Below are 18,263 nucleotides of genomic sequence, written 5' to 3'. Positions count from 1 at the left end.
GGCGGGGCTAGTATATGCTACTAAAAAAAACTGATTTTAGCAAATAACATACTCCTAAGAAAATAGAGAGAGTGGGCGGGGCTAGTACTCGCTAAAATAAGACAATTTCTGGCAAATGACATACTCTTTAAGAAAATAGAGGGTGGATGGGCGGACTAGTATTTCATAAGATAAATTTGCGATTAATACTCTATAAAACAATAAACTCAATGTTTTCCTCTCAAATAAAGCCATTTGGAACGGTTTCAAATTTTTTGGAAATTTTCGGGAGTTTTGGAACATTTTCCCCCGCAGTTCCCAATTATTTGAAGACAAATTGTCAAATAGTATATTATTAGCCAAGGTTGCAGAGCCAAGCATTCTAGACCGAGCGCAAATTAGAACCCGAGACGCGCAGCGTCGAGGGCTCTAAGTGCGAGGTCTAGAAGTGGCTTTGCAACCGTGGTTAATATACTATTTTTTTCACTAGTAGAAACCATAAGACAATAAACTGAAAAATAAACGTTCAATTTTTTGACGCAACATGATTTTGTTTTGATTTCTAATCAAACTTGATCTAAATCTTCAACACAAAGAAAACCGTTTATACTTGTCGCTGAGTTAATCATTTTATCTTCTACCGTCTACCAACTACCATGCGTATACTCAAGTAATGTTTGTAGCACACATTTGTTCATTTTTTAAGAAATAATCACATCAAACATTGAAAATGTCAAAAGTGCGAAAATCAGTTTCATCTTATTAAATTCTAGGCCCGCCCACCCACCCTCGATTTTCTTGGAAGGTATGTGATTTGCCAAATTCAGTCTTATCTTAGCAAGTACTATTTAATGATTATTTAATAATTTATTTTGCCATTTCAATATACAGGGTGTTATTGAAAGGTACGCACAACAAAATTGACAGTTCTTCGCGAAGTCGAAGAAGTTTGAAAAACTTGTGTTGTGTTATCAAAATTATAAGGAGAAAATTAACTCTTATCCAACCTTTTTAGACGTTACCGAAAGATAAATAGGTAAAATTAATTTATTTTAGTAAATCCTAGCAACTGTAACAATAAAACTTTTGTCAAGACTAAATGTTGCTATAGAAACGGAAGATGACCTTTTTATCAGAGGCGTACAACGAATTTGAACACAAATTGCAATAATATTTAGCTCCAAAAGAAGAACACTTTTATCTGAACTTTTTTTTTACTTTTAGCACCCATACTTCGAGACCAATTGCCGATTTTATTTTGTACGTACCTTTTAATAACACGCTGTATAATATAATACTTGCTAAGATAAGACCGATTTTGGTAAATGACATGTCCTACAAAGAAAAAGAGGGCGGGTGGGCGGGGCTAGTATTTGCTACCAAAAAAACTGATTTAAGCAAATAACATATACCCTAAGAAAATAGAGAGAGGGTGGGCGGAGCTAGTACTCGCTAAAATAAGACAATTTCTGGCAAATGACATATTCTTTAAGAAAATAGAAGCTGGGTGGGTGGGCGGAGTATTTCATAAGATAAATCTACGATTAATGTTCTATAAAACTAGAAACTCAATGTTTTCCTCTCAAATAAAGCCATTTGGAACGGTTTCAAATTTTTTAGAAATTTTGGGGATTCTTGGAACATTTTCCCCCGCAGTTCTCAATTATTTGAAAACAAATTGTCAAACATATTTTAGATTCGTAAGCTACGAAAAATTATCTATAAGCCAACTATTTTCCGTTGAATCAGATCGTCTTTTAACTGTTTCAAACAAAAAATTTTTGGAAATTACGAAAAACGTTTCTCACTTTTCTCGCTAATTTTCGGAAATAAAGTCGCGATCTTTTCTATAGAACCACTCCCTAGTGTAAATTTTCAAAATTTGTTTGGTGTAAGTGACCTTGACGGGTTTCTGGGGGAAAACATATGTGTCAAAAATTTGACAGGTTAGATGGCCCCACTGTCAATGTAGATATTTTATTTTAATAAATAGATGAACAGAACATACAGTCTGCACGGGATACAGTGTGGCACAGCTGAGGGCAACCGAAACATTCGTGTTGTGCTAGTTTCGATTGCCATGTCAACTACCGTTACCAACCGCGTTCGGCGTAAAGTACTAGATGACAGGGCTACCAACTTGACTTTTTATCGAGTGGTTCCGTAGAAATGACCGCTACTGTACAGGGTCATCAAAATTGATTGAGAGAGTTGGTACCCCCTGTTTTTGTCGTGAAGTTTGTCAACCTTATGACAGATTTGTTTAAGGTTATATGGCAATGAATTCAGTGGCGTGACAAAAATTAGAAACGTCAAATTTGACAACTAATGTTTTTACCAAAAAATAAGTCGAAAAAAGACGCCACTGAGTTTTGAAATTTGAAACTTGAAACTTCAAATCTGACAGCTAATATTTTTATACAACTTAAAAAACCAAATTATTCAAGTTCAGGTTTACCAACTCTCTCAATCAATTTTGATGACTCTGTAGTTGAAAAATAGTCGAAAATGTCAAAAGTGTGAAAATCAGTTTTATCTTATCAAATACTTCACATTTACCCTCTTACCCGTAACCTAGCAACCCTTGACAAGGGATTTAAATAGTTAATCATTTGGTGCAGACATGTCAAATTTCCGGAGTGATTCTTCGCAAGAAGATATAGGAGAATTTCAAATTCTGGTTGCTACGAATGAAGACGAGAAGACTATTCTGGCAAACTATAACAACAAAATGAAGGAAGCATTTAATGCAGTAACGACAAACTACATGGACTGTCGAAACGATGACGACCCCCACAAAGCCATAATCAAAGAACTACAAAGAAAACTAAAAAAACAAGAAGAAAGAATCGAAGATCTAGAAAGCGAAAACGAAGCTTTACTGAAGGAAATCAAAAGGTGCGAAGACTACATATCAAACCAAGTGGAAGAAATGAAGAAACTGTCTTACTATATCGATTTCTTGGGTCCAGGTGCTCAAACTCAAGACGAAAACTCGAGAAACGAAGACACAAACTTTCAACGTCCTCCGGGCCTAAACCCATACGAAGCGAAATTAGCCCGAGAGCAAGAAAACAACAAAGTTTTAGTCGAACTGATCCAAAACGAGAAGCGATCGAGGCAAAACACAGAAGAAACTTTGTCGCAAACCCTGCGGATGTGTGAAGATTTGATGTACAAAAATCAGGTGTTGAGGCACCAAAACGACGTGTGTGCGACCCAGTGCAGAGAACTCTCAGTCCTCATGACGAAGGCACAGAAAGTCGACGAACTGGAAGGGGAGAGGAAGGGTCTCGTGAGCAAGATCCGTGAGTGTGTGTGTCACATGAACAACCAAGACGCGACGATTAATAGCCTTACGTACGACATGGAAAACAAAACTAACGAACATACTCGACGAGAGGTAAGTAGTCATTGTTTATTTCGTCGTATGATCAACGTAAACGCAGGAAGAGCTCAATACGGTCATTGAAGAAATGAAAACCCAAATCGCCGACAACGAACAAAAGCTTACAGACAACAAAAAGCGTCTAGACACAATTGCGTTGGAGAACCTGTGCATGAACGCCCACATCGACGAGCTCGAAAGACAAGCCAGCGTTTATGAGTGTGAGATGAGTCTGAAAGACGAAAACAACAAAGTTCTTCTATGTACGCTCGAACAACAGAAAGCCGAAAACATCAAACTACGAAGTGCCCTTGCCCAAATGACTAAAATCCAAGACGGTCTCTCTGAAATGTTAGCACAAGCGAGACGAACAATAAAATCCATAACCCAGAAACTCGAAGCCTTCGACATCGAAAGGTTAGAATCGCAGCGAGACACTCAGATTAAAATCTCAGAACTAGAAGTAAAATTGGTGGTTGCGAATGTCACTATCAAGAAACTGCGTGGTAATCTAGACCAGATGAAAGGAGTCATGGACAAGAACTCCACCCTGCGCACACTGTCTGCGCAGCTCCACGAAACCGCCAACTGCCAAGTGACCCAACTTCAAAACGCCAACGAAGACCTTTCAAAGAAAAGCCAGAATCTGGCAGAAATGTACAACTATCTGAAAAACGTGCTCTACGAGAAAGACAAGACGTTCGATGACCTTAGAAACCAGTTGGTGGGTTTGAAGGAGCAGTTGGACAACGAGCAAAAACTGCGGGCCAGCACGGAGATGATTCTCCAGGACATGACGGCTGCTGGGGACTCGGAGGTGACCAACCTCAAGAAACTAATTTGTTCGTTGAAACAAGAGATAAGCGGGCTTAATGCCGAGACGGAGTATCTAAAAAAGACCACTCCAGTCGGGAAACTCAAAACTCGCGTGATGAAACTCGAACAAGACAATGTTCGGTTACGAAATGAAGCGAAGCATTCCGCGGACTATTTGAAAGCGATTTTGCCCGGCTACGTCGATCCAGAAGAGCTGGCGAAGCTCAAGAAGCAAGTGACAGATTTAAATGAGGAAGTGAACAAGCAAAAACGGGAAGTCGAAGATCAGAAGAAACTGCGTTTCGAGGATTTACAGCACGCCAAATCGAAGCTCGCCCAACTGGAAGAGCGCAATAAAAGACTGGAGGAACTTGTTAAGGAGAAGGCGGGTCTAAAATCTGCCAAATGTAAACAAACTGTGGTGGTTCTAGAAAAGGAAACTAAAGGCGATGGAGAGACTAAGTATCATTGTCTGTATGGCGTCGAAGGAAAAACGAAGAAAGAAGACCTGAAGAGAAAAGGCGAGAGGAAAAAAGACGAGAAGAAAGAAGACGCGAAGGACGAACAATCGAAGGACGTAGATTCAAGGGAAGAAGACTCATTGAAAGAAGATCCGAAATTTTCTTCCCGGATCTTTTCAGGCCCGAAGAAAGAAGACTTGAAAAAAAAAGACGAGCCAAGATCTCCTTTCCAGATTTTAGACTCAGAAAAAGAAGACCCGAAATCTTCGTCCCGAGTTTTCTTCGATCAAAGGAAAGTAGACCCGAAATCTTCATCCCGAGATTTATTAGATGCGAAGAAAAAAGATCCGAAATCTTCGTCCCGAATCTTGGACCAGAAGAAAGAAGACCCGAAATCTTCCTCCCGAGTTTTCTTTGATCAAAGGAAAGAAGACCCGAAATCTTCGTCCCGAATCGTGGACCAGAAGAAAGAAGACCCGAAATCTTCGTCCCGAGTTTTCTTAGATGCGAAGAAAGAAGACCCGAAATCTTCGTCCCGAATCTTGGACCAGAAGAAAGAAGACCCGAAATCTTTGTCCCGAGTCTTAGAGCCGGGGAAAGAAGACCCGAAATCTTCGTCCCGAGTCTTCTCAGACCAGAAGACAGAAGACCCGAAGAAAGCAGACAGTACGCCATTTACTCAAAAGCGTAAGCGCGATAAGGAATCTTCGGATTCGGATCAAGTGCAAGCTAGTAAAATACTAAAGAATCTAGAGGAAACGTTGAGGAACGAAACAGATCCGACTAAGATAAAAGTACTGAAACAGCAACTGGAAAGAATCGAAGAGTCGATGGAAGATCCTGCGGTTTTCCAGACAGTCCAAAAAGAAATAGCAGAACGTCCCTTAACAACGAGACAACCGATCGAAGATATCAGCGAAGCAAAAAGAATGAGACGAAGTTCTGACAATTCGGGGACATCATCTGATATACAGCGTCAAGAAGACGGATTCAAAAGTGATCCAGACGAACGGATAAAACTCCTAAACGAAATTGACGGTCATAAAAATGAAATCGCGGAGTTACTGTACAAAATAAACCATTCTCCGGCTCCGGAACTAAACAACGAAGAATTAGAGAACTTGAAAGCAGAGAACGAAAAACTGAAGAACATGCTTAACGATGCCGCAGAACAGATTAAAACTTCTCAGTCGTTTCTACTACGTGAAAATACTAAAAATGGTAACAAACTATTGGAACCATTGAAAGAAGCGCTCGAAATGGAACAGAAAAGAGTTAGTGAATTACAGGAGTTCTGGAATAACTGCGAACAGAAAAGCGACGCACTGGGTAGAAAAGTTGCCCAATTATCAAAGGAAAATGCTAAACTGAGGACAGTCAGTAGAGATCTTAAAGGTGAGCATATCTAGCTGAAACTTTTTTCGCTGCATTTTACGATTTTATAGAACGAACTAGAGGAGCAGCTCCTAGTCAAGTATATATGGAAAGTATTGAAGGTGTTAATAGAAACTTTGTGCACTGGCAAGGCAGCGTCAATAATCTCATCGAAACCGTAACAGATGGCATAAAGACACTTGCTGGTAAATTTCAAAATAGCGTTCTTAAAACACGACTTACAGAGATTCTATCGCAGCAAATGTGGACGAAGATCCCGATGCCAGATTACAAGAAGCTCTGCAAAAGATAGAGGAGTTAAAACGGACCCTAGACGAAATCAAGAGTGAGTAAATTAACAATCGTCTTTCAGTCATCAGCGCCTATTTTAGATGAGAAAGTGGCGACGATAACAAAAAGCGTACAAGAAACGCACCTACAAGAACTGGAGAGACGAGTTTCCGAACTTCAAGCTGAAAACCTCGTACTGCACAACGAACAAGACCAATTAACGGAAGCAGTAATGCACCTGAAAGCAAAATCCGTGGTAAAAGATCCAGAATCAGATGACGAGTCTGGAGTAGTTAACGAATTAGAGTCAAAACTACGACAGTGCGAACGGAAGAACAGCAATTTGCAAGCCGAACTGGACCGGATACGTATTTAATACACCAGAAACTATCGCTTTTACTTACGACATGTTTCAGGTTTTCAGAGATTGTCGATGCTTAACCTAGCTTCACAGGACAATATTGACGACGAAAAGATGCTGAAACTGGAGGAGGCTGTCAAACAACTAAAGGAAGAAAATGAGCGGTTGAAAAAAAATGCTAAAGAAAAAACACCGATAAGATCTGGTTGGTTTTTAATTTTTTTGTCTAGAGTTTTGATGACACTTTATTAGGTACACCAGGTGAGAAAGTTTCTCCTGAATCTGAGGAAATATCGCAAAAAAAGATACAAGAGCTCGAGAAGCGTCTGGAAGAGTGGCAAGAAAGTTATGATAAAGACATCGGAAAATTGAAAGCCAAAATCCAGGTGTTCCAAGGTACATTTTCACGTGGTTTTAGATCGATTCTTCAGTGTTAACTGAGTTTTCTTGCAGATCTGCCACCAGGACTTGAGGCATGCGCAGAACACGTCGCCGAACTAGAATCGAAATTACAAGACTACCAAACGAAAAATGCAGTTTTGGAGAAGAACAACGCGCTACTTGAAGCTGAGAATCAACAGTTCAATCAGCTAGCCCAGTACGACGGTAAGTACTTACCCAATTCCTTGAGTCGAATCTGACGTTTCGTTAAGATCGAGCTCTGAGTGCGGAAAGCATAGAAGACAAAAAGATCCGAGACTTAGTCGAACATTTGCGAGCCCTTGGACGAAGAAACGAATCACTGCAAACGCGCATTATCCAACTCGAACTTGACAATGGGCGATTAAGAAACGACCTTGAAAGGATAATGGGTGTGTACATGTACTTAAGTAAATTCAAAACTAAGGCAATTACGGCACCAGGTAAGGAGCACAAAGCGTTCGAAAAAGAAATGAACCGCTTGAGAGACCTCGAAAAACAGACAGCCAGGTGTCAAGAGAAGTATCAAAATTTGAGAAAACGATCAATGAAAATTGAAATCGAAAACCGAAACCTGAAAAAGGAGTACATAAGCACCCTCATTGAGAAAGAAAAGCTGATACTACAAGGTCGCGAACAGACCAAAAGGTTAAGAGAAACGAACAAACTCCTGATGAAAACGCAAGACAAGAAGGAAAGTTTGACAGGGCGGCTCGTTAAACTCCAAGTGGAGAACCAAAACCTGAAGCAGCAACTGGACTCCGTGATCAGTAATAAATTCGCCCGTTGACAGATTTTTTTACTCACCGCGTTTACAATCCAGGTAATGAAGTGGAAAAGCACATTGAAAAGCTCAAAGACACGGACGAAGAACTGCAGGAGCAGAATAATATTCTTCAGACTGAAAACGATGAGTTGAGAGTCATCATTAAAAAGCTTGGTGGTAAGTATCGCGAGTGGGAGCACCCCGAAATCTAAACTTGTTGAATCAGAACACAAGGACAATCTCGAAAACGCGTTACCGCCTGGTGTGCTACAGTTTCTGGCACAACCGAGGGCCGACCAGCTGAAGCACAAAATCGTGCAGCTCGAAATGGAAAACAAGAACTTAAAAACGCAGCTCGAGGGACTTAAAAGTAGGTTGATCTTGTCCCGGGTTGTCGTCAAGCGTGATTCGTTTTAGGCAGGGAAGTTGCGTCCCTGGAAGGGGACCTCGTTGATCGACGAGTCGCCGAACGCCTAACCGACATCAGAGAAATAGACGACGAGCACATGTTTCGGCTGAAGACTGTAGAACTCGAAATCGAAAACGAGTTTCTAAAGGGCGAACTCGAAAGTATGAGTGTTTAGTCGAGGTTTTTGGGGCATACTAGTCGGTTTTAGGTAGAGATCGGGTAGGAAGCGATGTTGGAGCCAAAGAAAAACACATCGGTGAACTAGAAGATGAAATTCACAAGCTGACTGACACTAACGAAAACCTGAAAACGGTCACGGTCGAACTGGAACTAGACAACGAATATTTGAAGAAAGAATTGGACAGATTGAGTAAGAGAGATTGACTGAAATATAGCAAATAAAACGCACTTGCAGGCAAAGAAGAGGCGAGCAGAAATGAGACCAGTGCTGATCGACAGCTGGAAAAGCAGAACCACGCACTGAAGATGAAAATCGAAAATCTCGAAGGGGAAAATAAAAAGCTGAAACATGACCTAGAAGTTGCGGGTGAGATCATGAAATCAATAAAACCTGTTTCCATTCGTTTGATGTTTCAGGTCAAGCACAAATTTCCCTGGAAGCACACAGCGAACAAAAGGTTATAGCAGAAATAGAGAAACTCTTACAAGAATATCAGAACATGAAACAGACTGCGATACTTCCAAGCAAAGTCAGTGATACGTCTGACATTGACGACATCGAGAAGCGTCTGCAACTATGGAAAAAAGAATATGAACCTCAAGTTATGGAACTGAAGCGGGATCTTGAGGCTCTCCTCGGACGAGAATCGAACTACATTTCACGGTTAGAGAACCAACTGGATAAGTGTAGGAGCAGGGTGGTCGAACTCGAACAAGAAAACAAAAATCTGAGAGTAGCACTCGAAGTGTTACGTACGGGTTACCCTTGAAGAATTAACGAATCATTCATTTGTATCATTTTAGTCAAAGAAAAAGACATAATCAGGAACGTAAAACTCGTCAAAGAAGTGGAAGCAGAACTCTCGAGATACAGAGACACGGAATCTCGTACGTACCACTTACACAGTGGCGGCGTAAAGGGGGCGCGATGGGAGTACCAAGCACACAAAATCGGGACGGCAGACAGACGGGCAGACAGACAGATGGAAACGGGAGACCTATTTCTTCGTTTTCTAGGGGTCATGAAAGGTCCAGAAAATGTCAAAGTAGAGAGTCAGTCGACGGACTTGATTACAATACTTACTTCGCTTACGCTTGGGAAGTAAAAATAATTTCTTGGTAGATTTTACGAAGAACTAGACCGTCGTAACATTTAGTGTTGTTCAACCTAAGGTCGATTTATAAATTTGTCGCTGACGTTGCAGTTGTAAGATAAATACGCAGCGAAGGTATGCGTCGTTTATATCATCCGTTGACGTTGCCGTTGAATTGCCGTTATGTTAAATTATGCCACACTTTTACTATTACTTAAAACCTTTGGTTTTGAGAGTTTATATCGTACACTATCCTCAACTTATTCCAAATAAAACACATGATAAATAAACAACACAAAAGGTATCCGGCGTTGCGAGGAAAGCTCCTCGGTGATGTAATTATCCACATTGCGAGAAATAAAATGTCTCGGTGATGTGATGCTGATAACGATGACAACTGTCTAAAGGGAAAAACTTATAATCCCCCGTACCTCAGATCACGAAATTATGAATTCTACCGTACTTTCACGGTCTTATTTCAGAGTGGAGCAACGTTAAGATAATTTAACTACCGTAAATGACTTAATAGCAATCTTGTGTGAAGAATTAAGAGACATTATTCATAATTAGATAAATAAAGGATGTGCCTTAACTCAGTTAAATTGTGTTAGAACCAGTTAACGATTAAACTCCTGACATGAACTGTGAATTTACAAACAATAAAACAAATCGTATGTCTTTGGTTGAGTTTCAAAGGTGGTCGAAAAATTTCAAAATTTTCATTCTGAAAAATTTTTTTTGATTTTGAAAAGGTTGTCCAAAAATCCTCAAAAATTCTGGGATATAGATTTCAACGTACTCATTCCAAAAGTATGGTGTTTTATGGTCCCGAGACAAGATTTTAGAAATATTCGGTTTGAAACGCAATTTCTTTTAAATCCGAAAACTCATATTTCAATCGGCGATTCTGGAACAATGATGGAGTTTTAGAAAAAATGAGACCGAAAGTAACTTCTTGAGTCTTAAATTAATGTTTGGAGATTAAAATGTACAAAAAAAAATGTCTTTGGTTAAGTTTCGAATGTGGTCGAAAAATTCCAAAATTTTCATATTGAAAAATTTTGCTTTTCAAAAAAATTATTTCAAAATACTCAAAAAATTCTGGCGTGTAGATTTCGACGTGATGATTTCAAAAATCTAGCGTTTTTATGGTCCCGGGGCAAGATTTTGGTAATATTAGGTTCGAAATACAATTTATTTCAATAGGCAATTTTGGAAAAATGCTAGGCATTTTCATTCTGAAAAATTTTGATTTTGAAAAAGTCTAAAAATCATCAAAAAATTCCGGGATATAGATTTCAATGTACATACCGATTCCAAAAATATGATGTTTTATGGTCCCGAGGCAAGATTTTAGAAATATTCGGTTTGAAACGCATTTTTTTTTAATCCGAAAACTCATATTTCAATCGGCGATTCTGGAACAATGATAGGAGTTCTAGAAAAAATGAGACCGAAAGTAACTTCTATGAGTCTTATTTTGGCAAATAGTAGCCTGGCCCATTCGCCTTTTATTTTATTTTCTATTCTTTAAATGTTATAAGAGAGCATACTCTTACGTGTAATTAGGAATCCGTGTTGATTTTTTTCTCGAAACATCTAGATTTTTGAAAAAAAAACTTCAAAACTGTATGACAAAATTTTACAATTTAATTTTGAAACTGCAAAACCGAATGCTCTAAAATTTTGCAACGTTTTAAGGTTATCATAAGCGTGGTAAATCGTTAATCAAAATTTATCCGTTTACCGCCTCCCAAAAAATGGATGACGTCTCTCAAAGCGGCTCAAAACATTTTGCTGAAAATTTTATAAATTTGGACCAATTTTTTTAATAAAACCTACCCTTCTCAGGAAAGGTACTTGTCCCGCCCACCCACCCCTTTACTTTCCTAGAAGAGTGGGTCATCTGCCAAAATCAGTCTTATCTTGACAAGTACTGACCCCGCCCACCCACCCTTGTTTTCTTAGACGTTAGAGGACATGTCATTTGCAAAAATCAGTCTCATACTTGCCAACATAACACTGATTTTGGCAGATGACCTATTTTTTATTTTCTTTTAGTAGAGTGGGTCATTAGCCAGAATCAATCTTATCTTGGTAAGTATGAGACTGATTTTTGCAAATGACATATCCTCTAAGAAAATAAGGGTGGGTGGGCGGGGCTAGTATTTGTCAAGATAAGACTGATTTTGGCAGATGACCTACTCTTCTAAGAAAATAAAGGGTGGGTGGGCGGGGCTAGTAATTGTCAACATGAGACTAATTTTGGCAAATGACATATCCTCTAAGAAAATAAGTGTACGAAGTTGTTATTCAATTCCCTTCCAGCTTTTTGGGAAATTCGCTGATCCGAACAAATCGTTAATCTGAACACACCTTTCCCCAATTAATTCGAATTATCGAGGTTATACTGTATTTAGATCAGGGCAGGTATGAGTGCGGCTTAACATTTGGGTTTAATTTTCTCTTAATATACATAGTATTCTTTGAATATCACGATACTAAAAAAAATGTTAGATGGTAATTTCTTGTAGAGAATTAATAAGGATTTTGCATTTAAATTCCGCTCCTGTTTGGCTCTCGACGATTAGAAAAAATTATCACAATTGAGATCGGGCGGGTGGGCGGGGCTTATATTTGAACCTTTTTTCTTTCTTAATATACATAGCCATCTTTTCATAACAATTCTGGAAAAAAGGTTGAAGTTATCGAAGAAATGAGCCCGGAAGTGACTTCTGCGGCCCGAAATCTAGAAGAAAAACTATTTAAGTTAAATTTAGAAAATTATCGAAAATGGGTCGAAATTTGCTAATACTTGCCAAATAACCTACCTAAGTGAGACCGAAAGTAACTCTAGAGGTCGAAATGTGCCAGAAAATATCTTTGGTGGAAGGTAGTCGGAAAATTCAGAAATTTTCATAAGGGTAAAAGTTTGGTTTTCAAAAAGTAGTCTAAACATGTTCAAAGAGTCGTCTAAAAATTATCAAAAAATTCTGGGATGCACATTTCAACGTGGTGATTCCAAAAATATAGCGTTTTAATAATCCTGAGGCAAGATTTTACAAATATTCGGCTTGAAATACATTTTTTTTAAATCAAAAAACTGGCGATTTTGGAAAAATGTTAAGAGTTATAGAAAAAATGAGACCGAAAGTAACTTCTGGTGGTCAAAATGTACAAATGTGTTTGGTTAAGTGGTCGGAAAATTCAGAAACTTTCGTAAGGGTAAAATTTGGGTTTTGAAAAATTATCCCAAAAATCTTCAAAAAATTCGAAGATGTACATTTCGACGTGCAGATTACAAAAATATTGATTTTTTATGGTTCCGGGGCAAGATTTTAGGAATACTAGGTTTGAAATACATTTTTTTTTTCTTTAATTCAAAAAATTGTTTCACTGGGCGATTTTGATAAAATCGAGTTATCGAAAAAGCGAGGCTGAAAGAAACTTCTGGAGGGTGAAATGTACAAAAAAATCTCTTTCGTCAATTTCAAGGGTGGCCGAAAAATCCTAAAATTTCTACACTGAAAAATTTTGGTTTTGAAAACGTTCTCTAAAATGTTTAAAAAATTCTGGGAATTAGATTTCGACGTGCTTATTCCAAAAATCTAGTGTTTTTATGATTCCGTGGCAAGATTTTAGAAATATTAAGTTCGAAATATGTACATTTTTTTTTCAATGGGCAGTGTTGGAAAAATGCTCGGAATTGTCGAAAAAATGAGGCCGAAAGGACCTTCTGAAGAGCGAAATGTACAAGAAAATGTCTTTGTTTGAGTTTCAAAGGTGGTCGAAAAATTTCAAAATTTTCATTCTGAAAAATTTTGATTTTGAAAAAGTTGTCCAAAAATCCTCAAAAATTTTGGGATATAGATTTCAACGTACTGATTCCAAAAGTATCGTGTTTTATGGTCCCGAGACAAGATTTTAGAAATATTCGGGTGGGTGGGGCTTATATTTTACCTTATTTTTTTTAATATACATAGCCATCTTTTTATAACAAGAAACTTAAAACATGGTTAAAACGGTTTTTCAAGGAAATATGGATTTTGCAATTATGGACCGGAGCCTGTTGTCGTCTTTTCGGAACAAGAAACTTAAAACATGTTTAAAATGGTAAATTCGTTTAAACAAATACGGATCTTACAATTAAACCCCGCCCCTCAATCTGACAACGAATGAAAAATTCATCACGATTGAGAATTGAAATCTGGGCGGGAATGGGTGGAGCCTAATCTTTGGCCTTATTTTTTTCTTAACATACATACATTTTTGTACAACACGATGCCCAAAAACATGTTTTTAATTTTTCGTAGAGAGATAAGGATTTTGCAGTTAAGCTCCGCCCTCTTGGCTTACGACGAATAAAAAAAATCATCACAATTGAGACAGGGCGGGTGGGCGGGGCTACATTTCGTCTTCTTTTTTCTTAATATGTGTAGACTTATTTCGACAACAAGAAACTTAAAATATGTCTAAAATGGTAAATTTTTGTAGTAATTAACTTAAATCCTCCACTTTTCCTCTACAACCCCTTTAAATTCGGCAAAGGTTGAACATCAAAGTTACTATCAAGGGCAACTTGGCAACGGAGTTTATAAATGACAATTTTCAGCTCTAAAAGCAACGTCAGCGGGAACAGCAACTTCATCATCAAAAAAAGTTGTTCATGGAATAGTTCCAAATCTAACAAAAATCTACGCATAATCTTTCCATTTTATCAATTGAAAAAAAAGAGGAAAGTAAATTTTGATAACGTCATAGAAAACCGTCCTGGGTGCCAAATCACGCTACGCCGCCACTGCACATACACATATTTAATTTCAACTTTAACACTTTCAACAGTGAGAAGGCTAAGTGAAGCAGACGAAGAAAAAATAAAAGACCTTCAGGAACGCCTCAAGGACTGTCAAAACACCAACCGACTGCTAAGTAAGTACCAAAGTACTTTTTTTGCATTAGTGCGCGTTTTCGGTTCTAGAACAGGAAAAAGTTGCCCTCGATCGTCACTTACAAGATGACAAGATACGCGAATTAGAAGATCGAATACAGCTGCTCCAGAAGTCTAAAACAGAAATATCCAAGTCGCGTAAGTCTTTAAATTAACAAAGCCCATTCTGCTTCATCTAGTTTTCAGGTGACAAACAGCCTAAAGTAGAAAGTACTGCCGACTTAAACAAATCCGTCGTTTTCAATGACGAACTTGCTGAACTGAGAAAGAGCAAGGAAGTGTTGGCTCGCGACTTGGACCAATTACGTGCGTTGTTCACTCAAACTTCCCGCTATTTTGTGTCTTGTTTTTCTTGTAGGGAGTGACAAATCGTTAGTTGAAAACTCTTTGCGACAACAGTTGAAAGCAGACCAACACGAAAAGGAAGAAATGACGCAGGAAATGGAACGACTGCGCAAACTGAACAGCATCCATCAGAAGGTAAAAAGTGACCTGGAGAAGCAGTTGGAAGAGCTCACAAAAAGTTCAAGCCCTTTGGCTCTTAGGAGAGTTTCCAGTGAGAAGAAAGGAGGATCGGAGCAACAATTAGCAGACTATGAGAAAGAAAACGAAAGTCTTAAAGATGAGTATCTCAAACTCCACGAAGAATTCGAAGAGAAAGTGAAACGGATACACGAGCTGGAAGAACAGTTGAAGAAGTGTCAGGAGATGAATAGGCGTCTAAAACGCAAACTTAAGGGGGAAAATGAGTCGTCACATAGCCTGGACCCGGAGAAAGATAACGACAAAAATGGAGACAATTCACCTCCAACATCCTTTGGTCCCGACGAAGAACCAAAGGATGTTCAAAAAGACGACAATTCACAAACAAAAGGTGGACAGTCGGAAGACGCAGAAGCTCCACAACACGACTTCGAAAAACCCCACCAAGACAATTTGACTCTTCAAACCGACCTGACAAAAATTAAAGAACTAGAGGCGCAACTGAAAGAAGCGCTGGCTCAGTCGAAAAGAACGAAAATGCAGCTGGAAAAACTACGTAACACTGGCATCATTCCAAAAAATTATCACTCACTGAGTTGGTTTTCCAGAAAAAGAAAAATCCGTCATCCACATCAAAAAAGCCGACAGACGAATCATCGAGCTCGAGGGACAGCTAATAGAAACGCGAACCGAGAACGAAATCAACAAAACAAAAGTCGACTATTTAAGTAAGTTTTACTTCCTCGAGTTTACTCATGACGTTCGACCTTCCAGGAAAGCAAATGGCGTCGCACGACGCCATCGAAAAAGAAAACAAACACTTGAAAACCGAAATAAACAGACTGACACTAAAAATACAGTCGTACGACGAAGACAACAAGAAACTAAAAAACCAAGTGAACGAGCTGACGCAAGAACGGCACGAACTGGTTCGCAGAAACGACAAACAGAAGATGGAGATCGACGAACTCCAGAAACAAGTGCAGCTTTTGGGTGGAGGCGAGTACAAAGCGAAGAACGAGCTGAAGAAGCGGAACGCCGAAAACGAGCAGCTGAAACTAGAGATTTCGGGGTTGCAGACGCAGATCGCGAATTTGGAAAAAGTCGTCTTGGAAAACCAAGATAAGTCGAGCGAAAAACGAATACGCAAACTGGAAGAGACACTGTGGAAGTACCAGGACAACAACGAATACTTGAAAGTGAAAGTGGACCAGCTCGAAAACGAAAAAAGCGGCTTGATGATGGACGTCACCGTTTATCTTGGTACGACTGCACCATCAAGCGTTCTGTGAAAAATAAAAGACGTTTGAGTGACGTTTTTGAAAACTGGGGTTAAATCAAATTTTTGTTTTTCATAGGTTATATATGTTTTTCACAAATTGTTGTTTTTAGAAGAGGAGAATAAAACTTTTGGAGCGGGACCACCGCAAGCCAAAAAACTGGAAACTATTTTGGGAAAGTATCGAGACACGGAGCTGAATTGGATGGAAAGGGCGAAGCAAGCGGGTGTTCAGAAACAACGGGTGGAACACTTGGAGGACAAAGTCCAGCAGTGTCAGGTTGAAAATGAGAGGTTGAAACTGGTGACGATTCAGCTTGAAGCGGAAATTAATTGTTTGAAGAGGGATATGTCAAGCGTCCGAAGTGAACTACCGATTCGCACTCAAAAAACGTCTAGACCGTGCGAAGAAAGGGCTTCTGAAGCACCGGAAAACGAACTGGCCAAACAAAAACGAAAATGGAAAACTATAGTATCGAAGTTGACACAACAATACGAAGAGAATATCCATCTTCTTAAACGACGAGTACAACCTCCAACACCTACACTTGTGTCTGAAAATGTGATTAATTCTGGTAGTTGATTTCTTTAATAAAAGCTGACTTTGCAGCCGTGGATGGTAGGTTCCACACAACCCACTCTTCTACCGACAGCCTACACAGCGATGCCTTTCATGTGGCAACCCATGTTGCCTTATATTACCCCACCTCAGACTTTCGACGAAAATCCTGAAGACAGTTTAGAGCAACTATCCGACATGGTTGACAAAATACAAAACACTTTGAACAAGAGTAAACGCGTTTTGGAGTCGGAACTGAAGACAGCCATTTCTGGAAACGAACGCTGCCCTGAGGAAGAGATTGAGGAGCAAGAACAAGCCACACTACACTATGAAACAGGAACATCAACAGCCGAACTAATCCCTCAGTATGCAGACATTAACGAAAATATAATAGAACTGCATAAACAGTTTCTGAAGCAACAAGAAACTGAAGCTAAGAGTAAAGATCCGAACTATTAGGGACACTCTTGGTCACACCTTTTTTTTTTAGTCGAGAGGCTTCATACCGACATTCAAGAAACTATAAGGAGTCTGAAGCAAGTCGCCCAGACCCACAAAAACGAACGTCCACTTTTTGTAAGATCATTGTTTTAATGGATCACTTAATGAATTATTTTGTTAGGTCACCAACGATGAAATGCCATCGACGAGCACAGTTACGGAAAATGCGCATGAATGCAGCAACACGATTCGAATTCCGCATTTTCATTTCGTCCCTAGAACACAGGTAAAGACTTGTCACAGAAAAAAATTATCGGAAAAGTGTTTTTGAGGTTTCCTTCCATGTATATTGCTTTATTTTCATTCCAGAGTTCGGAAATTAGAAAATGTTCACACACCAGATTTGGCGACAAGCACGAAGAAACAGGAGAGTGAAAAGTTGCAATTGTGCCGTTTTTGCGTTTGTAGAGTCTTGTGTTGTCTCAAATAAAACGACGTTTCGAATAAAACACTATATCATCACTTTTTCCCGGATCTAACCGATTATATCAAAAAAGCAATTAACTTTTATTATCAAAATGTGGGTGAATTTCATGAAATCGCCTACCAAGTGCCATATCTAAAACTTCTGACTGTTAAATTATGTTAGTACCAGTTAACGATTAAACTCCTGACACGAACTGTAAACATGAACATTATGTTAAATTATGCCACACTTTATCAACGAGTCAAACAAAGAATTTACATTATGTTAAATGATGCCTTGATCCTAGTGACTGGTTACTTAAAATCTTTAGTTTTGAGAGTTTATACCGTGCACTATCATCAGCTTATCCCAAACGAAACACATGATAAATAAACAACACAAAAGGTATCCGGCGTCGCGAGAAACAAAATGTCTCAGAGCAACGTTAAGATAATTTAACTGCCGTAAATGAACTATTAGCAATCTTGTGTGAAGAATTAAGAAACATTATTCATAATTAGATAAATAAAGGATGTCTTAACTAA

At 38.9% G+C, this 18,263-nt stretch overlaps 1 protein-coding gene across 1 annotated transcript; it reads left to right on the top strand.

Annotated features, from left to right (window-relative positions):
• The first annotated feature begins 2,587 nt into the window (after positions 1-2,587).
• Positions 2,588-17,742, top strand: LOC135133857 (uncharacterized). The gene is made up of 28 exons (XM_064062379.1): positions 2,588-3,382; positions 3,429-6,039; positions 6,090-6,224; positions 6,278-6,364; positions 6,411-6,677; positions 6,726-6,875; positions 6,923-7,066; positions 7,124-7,276; positions 7,324-7,482; positions 7,534-7,860; positions 7,914-8,033; positions 8,083-8,226; positions 8,274-8,426; positions 8,474-8,635; positions 8,681-8,812; positions 8,863-9,198; positions 9,250-9,333; positions 14,382-14,468; positions 14,518-14,625; positions 14,674-14,793; positions 14,846-15,526; positions 15,579-15,698; positions 15,745-16,233; positions 16,363-16,811; positions 16,860-17,250; positions 17,302-17,387; positions 17,434-17,538; positions 17,622-17,742. The coding sequence occupies exons 1-28, from the start codon at positions 2,603-2,605 to the stop codon at positions 17,685-17,687; spliced, it is 8,646 nt and encodes a 2,881-aa protein (XP_063918449.1). The 5' UTR covers positions 2,588-2,602; the 3' UTR covers positions 17,688-17,742.
• Positions 17,743-18,263: the final 521 nt, after the last annotated feature.

This window comes from Zophobas morio, unplaced genomic scaffold (assembly GCF_036711695.1).
Source record: "Zophobas morio isolate AGI-343-1 ecotype UQ-CSIRO unplaced genomic scaffold, CSIRO_AGI_Zmor_V1 ptg000022l, whole genome shotgun sequence".
Lineage (NCBI taxonomy): Eukaryota > Metazoa > Arthropoda > Insecta > Coleoptera > Tenebrionidae > Zophobas > Zophobas morio.
Note: the sequence above shows the minus strand (reverse complement) of the source record. Positions and strands in the feature narration are given on the sequence as shown.

What these genes read in the sequence shown, in the direction of transcription:
- LOC135133857 (XM_064062379.1), top strand. Translation starts at nt 2,603, where the DNA reads ATGTCAAATTTCCGGAGTGATTCTTCGCAAGAAGATATAGGAGAATTT. An exon ending in CAAAATCCAGGTGTTCCAAG is followed by an intron (nt 7,067 to 7,123) that starts GTACATTTTCAC and finishes GTTTTCTTGCAG; the next exon opens with ATCTGCCACCAGGACTTGAG. An exon ending in TCAGCTAGCCCAGTACGACG is followed by an intron (nt 7,277 to 7,323) that starts GTAAGTACTTAC and finishes CGTTTCGTTAAG; the next exon opens with ATCGAGCTCTGAGTGCGGAA.